A 4,201-nucleotide genomic window follows, 5' to 3' on the forward strand; every position below is an offset into this window, starting at 1 on the left:
GTTGTTCTCTTTGTTAATTAAATTCTATCCACTCTCATTCCCGACTCCTGTGTCGTGCCTCCGGTCAGCGGCTGGCCAGGCGTGGACCTATCGCCGGTTAGCCACTCGGTCCTGCTTAAGATCTGGCACCTGGGTGGAGGTGTTTGTCTCTCCTCCACTAGAATTGGTAACAGAGAGTGTGGAGCCCATTCGTGGCGTGCTCCCCACTTCGTAACAAACTGGCGTCCGCGACAGGACCCTGTGCTAACACCGACTGGCTCTGACCGCAAGACAACGACACAGCCGTATAAGCGCATTTTGATTTTGATTGCCGGGAGGTGAGACACGATGGCAGAAGCCGAACGTTTAGTCGCACTCGGTAAGGAGTTGGGTTTGGAGGGAGCAGAGCTTCACGAGTTCCTGAGGGAAGAGAGAGCCGCGGAACGCGAGCGGCGTAAGCTGGAAGACCAGCGGGAGAAAGAGCGAGATGCTCGGGAGAAGGAGCGAGATGCGCGGGAGAAAGAGCGCTCTGAGCGAAAGCTTCAGGAAATTGAGAAAGAGATGGCACTCCTTCAATTAAGGGCGAGTGCCAATATTAGCGGCAGTTCGGTCAGCGAACCGAGCTCGTCGACGATGGCAACCCGAGTACTCAGAGTTCGTCCACACAAGTTGATGGCCCCATTTAACGAAAAAGGTGATGACCTGGACGCGTATCTGACGCGGTTTGAGCGGGTGGCGGAAGCCCAGCAGTGGCCACGGGAGGAGTGGGCCACTGCGCTGAGCACCTGCCTCACGGGAGAGGCCCTGAATGTGTTTGGCCGAATGCCAGCTTCTGACACGAATGACTATGTTAAAGTCAAGCATGCGCTCTTGCTCAGATTTCGGTTGACAGAAGAGGGATTCCGTCAGAAGTTTAGGAACGAAACGCCTAATGACCACGAGACTCCTTCGCAGTTTGTATCTCGACTGGGCAACTACTGGGGAAGATGGATAGAACTGTCGAAAACAGAGAAGTCATACGAGGGAGTGAAGGGGCTAATTTTAGCCGAAAAGTTGTTAGAAAACTGTGCGCCTGCAATGGTCACGTTTATAAGAGAAAAGCGGACCACGGACCTCAAAGAATTGGTTCAGCGAGCAGATGAATACGTGATGGCACGAGGGACCGTCAACTTTGGCCGAAGAGACTCCAAGAAGGAGAGTCTGGTCGCCGGCAAGATGGCCGAACAGCCGCGTGGCCCGGGGGTTCTTGCACGGTGCTACATCTGTTCGCGACCGGGGCACATTGCGGCCCAGTGCAGGGCGAACCGTGGCCCTCCCGTGCAAAAGAATCAGACGCCATCCAGCTCCAGGAACATGTCTGCATGTATCCAGGATGGCTATCTAGAATTAAAGGATGGACAGCGCGTCCCGGTCGTGAATATGACTGCGTTGGCAAAGACGCCCGACTTGCCGGTCGTAGAAGGCCTGATCAGTGGAAGGAAGGGTCGAGTGCTGAGGGATACAGGTTGCAACATGGTGATCGCCAACCGCAGCTTCGTGAAGGAAGAAGAAATGACCGGCGACCACCGGGTCGTCTATTTGGTAGACCGCTCCGCTAAGCTACTGCCCGAGGCCCGCATTCAGATCGACACCCCATACTACAAAGGGGAAGTTATAGCGGGTTGCATGGAGGAGCCCCTTTTCGACCTGGTTCTCGGAAACATTGAAGGAGTACGATGCCCAGAAGCACCAGATACCGAGTGGAAACCCGAGGACTCTGAAAGAGCAGAGGCTCCTCCAGGTCAGCGTCATGATCTATGCGACAAGGGACCCGACCAAGTTACCATGCCCACGGCGGCGGTCACGACCCGCCAGCAGGCGGCCCGACAATCCAAAGAGGGATTCCGTAGGCTACGGGTGCCAACTACTCTCCCTGACGTCAGCCCCGACCAAATGAGGCAAGACCAACGAGACGACAGCAGCCTCCTGGTTTGCTTCGAGGCGGACGAGCGGCGAAAGAGGACAAAGTGCAAGGGAGGCGGTTCGTTCAAGTTCTGTCTTCATGATGGCCTGCTATACCGAGAGTACGTTGCGGACACCGGAGCGAAGACGACCCAGCTAGTAGTGCCCCAGAAGCACCGCGAGAAGGTTCTCCAGTTGGCACATGGGGGGCTGATGGCAGGGCACCTCGGCAGAAAGAAAACAACGGATCGCATCCTCGCAGACTTCTTTTGGCCCGGATTACATGGGGACGTGGGCAGGTTTGTTGCATCGTGCGACATATGCCAGAAAACCGTGGCGGGTGGCACAGTGCGGAAGGTTCCATTGGAGCGGGTGCCTCTCGTTGACACCCCCTTCAGCAAAGTCGCGGTCGATATAGTGGGGCCCCTCAGGCCTACCACACGCCGAGGCAGCCGCTACATTCTGACTCTGGTAGATTATGCTACCCGATTTCCAGAGGCAGTAGCCCTACCAAGTATTGAGACAGAGCGGCTTGCCGAGGCACTTCTACACATATTTGCACGGGTTGGCGTTCCGGAAGAGATGCTCAGCGATCGAGGGTCCAACTTTACTTCCGAGCTAATGACTGAAGTTGGGCGCCTTTTATCACTGCGGCTGAAAACGACGACTCCCTACCACCCCATGGCGAATGGTCTGGTGGAGAAAATGAATGGCACCTTGAAGAAAATGCTGCGCCGGATGTGTGCTGAACAGCCCAAGGACTGGGACAGATTCATCGAGCCTTTACTATTTGCTTACCGGGAGGTGGCCCAGGAGAGCACGGGGTTCTCACCATTTGAGCTGCTTTATGGGCGGAATGTCCGAGGGCCGCTCGCCATCTTACGAGAGCTGTGGACGGGCAGTAAGTTTGAGGAAGAGGTGAAGACAGCTTACGAGTATGTCATCGACCTTAAAGGAAGGTTGGAGACGACCTGCCAAATCGCTCACGAAGCACTGAGCCAAGCAGGAGAACGTTACAAGGCATACTACGACAGTCGGGCCAAACCGCGGCAGCTGCATGAGGGAGACCAAGTGCTTCTGCTATTGCCCACTGAGCACAACAAACTAACCATGAGATGGAAGGGACCTTACCCGGTCGTTGGAAAAAAAAGCGGAGTGGATTACGTTGTCGACGTCGAAGGCACTACCAAGACATTTCATATCAACATGTTAAAGAAGTACAATGCCCGCGAGACGCGACCAAAACACTCAGTGCAGACCGTCGCCATGGTGGCTGCGGACGAGGAGTGCTCCGGGCCATTGGATGAAAAGGTGGGGCCCCAGGACGTCGCCGTGTCTGACCAACTGGCCCCGCAACAGGTGAAGGAACTGCGACGTCTTGCATTAACCTATCGGGATGTCTTCACGGAGAGGCCTGGCTTCACGACATGGGCTGAATGCTCTTTGCCGACGACGGCGAATAAGCCCATCTATGTGAAGCAATATCCACTACCTCATGCCGTCCAGCAAGCAATCGAGAAGGAGGTGTCCAGCATGATACAGATGGGAGTGATTGAAAAATCGCGGTCCCCGCACAACGCCCGGTCGTTTTGGTTAAGAAACCGGACGGTGGCTACCGGTTTTGTGTGGATTTCCGGCGACTAAATAATGTGCTGGTAGCCGACGCGGAACCTATTCCTCGAGCGGACTGCCTAATCGCCGAAGTTGGGGCAAGAAAGTACTTTTCTAAAATGGACTTGTCGAAGGGATATTGGCAAGTGCCTCTTGAAGAGGAGTCAAAAGAAAAGACCGCCTTTTCAACACCAAGTGAACATTACCAGTTGAAGAACATGCCATTTGGCATCAAAACGGCACCGGCAGTATTCGCAAAACTAATGAGGAGAGTGCTGGAAGGAATTGACAATGTCTACCACTATTATGACGACATTTTGGTAGCGACAGAAAGTTGGGAGGACCACGTGACGGCACTCAACCTTGTTCTAGAACGAACACGGGCAGCCGGGATGACCATCCATCCGAAGAAGTGTCACCTGTGTTTCGAGGAACTTTCTTTCCTCGGACACACTATCGGACGGGGAAGCCTGGGTCCAATGAAGGCCACTTTGGACAGGATCCGCGATGCTACGAGGCCGACGACCAAGCGCCAAGTTCGAGCGTTTTTGGGACTCTCGGGCTACTACCGGGAGTTCATACCAAACTACGCTACCGTGGCGACTCCCTTGACGGACCTGACTAAGAAGCTAATGCCTAACACCGTTAAGTGGGGGGACCGGGAGCAACA

General features: G+C 54.8%; 1 protein-coding gene across 1 annotated transcript; it reads left to right on the forward strand.

Moving 5' to 3' along the window:
- Positions 1–327: 327 nt before the first annotated feature.
- On the forward strand, positions 328–3,564 carry LOC149337830 (uncharacterized). The gene has a single exon (XM_089554525.1). The coding sequence runs from the start codon at positions 328–330 to the stop codon at positions 3,562–3,564; it is 3,237 nt and encodes a 1,078-aa protein (XP_089410651.1).
- Positions 3,565–4,201: the final 637 nt, after the last annotated feature.

This window comes from Amblyomma mixtum, chromosome 7, assembly GCF_055824585.1.
Source record: "Amblyomma mixtum isolate Tamu chromosome 7, ASM5582458v1, whole genome shotgun sequence".
Classification (NCBI taxonomy): Eukaryota; Metazoa; Arthropoda; class Arachnida; order Ixodida; family Ixodidae; genus Amblyomma; species Amblyomma mixtum.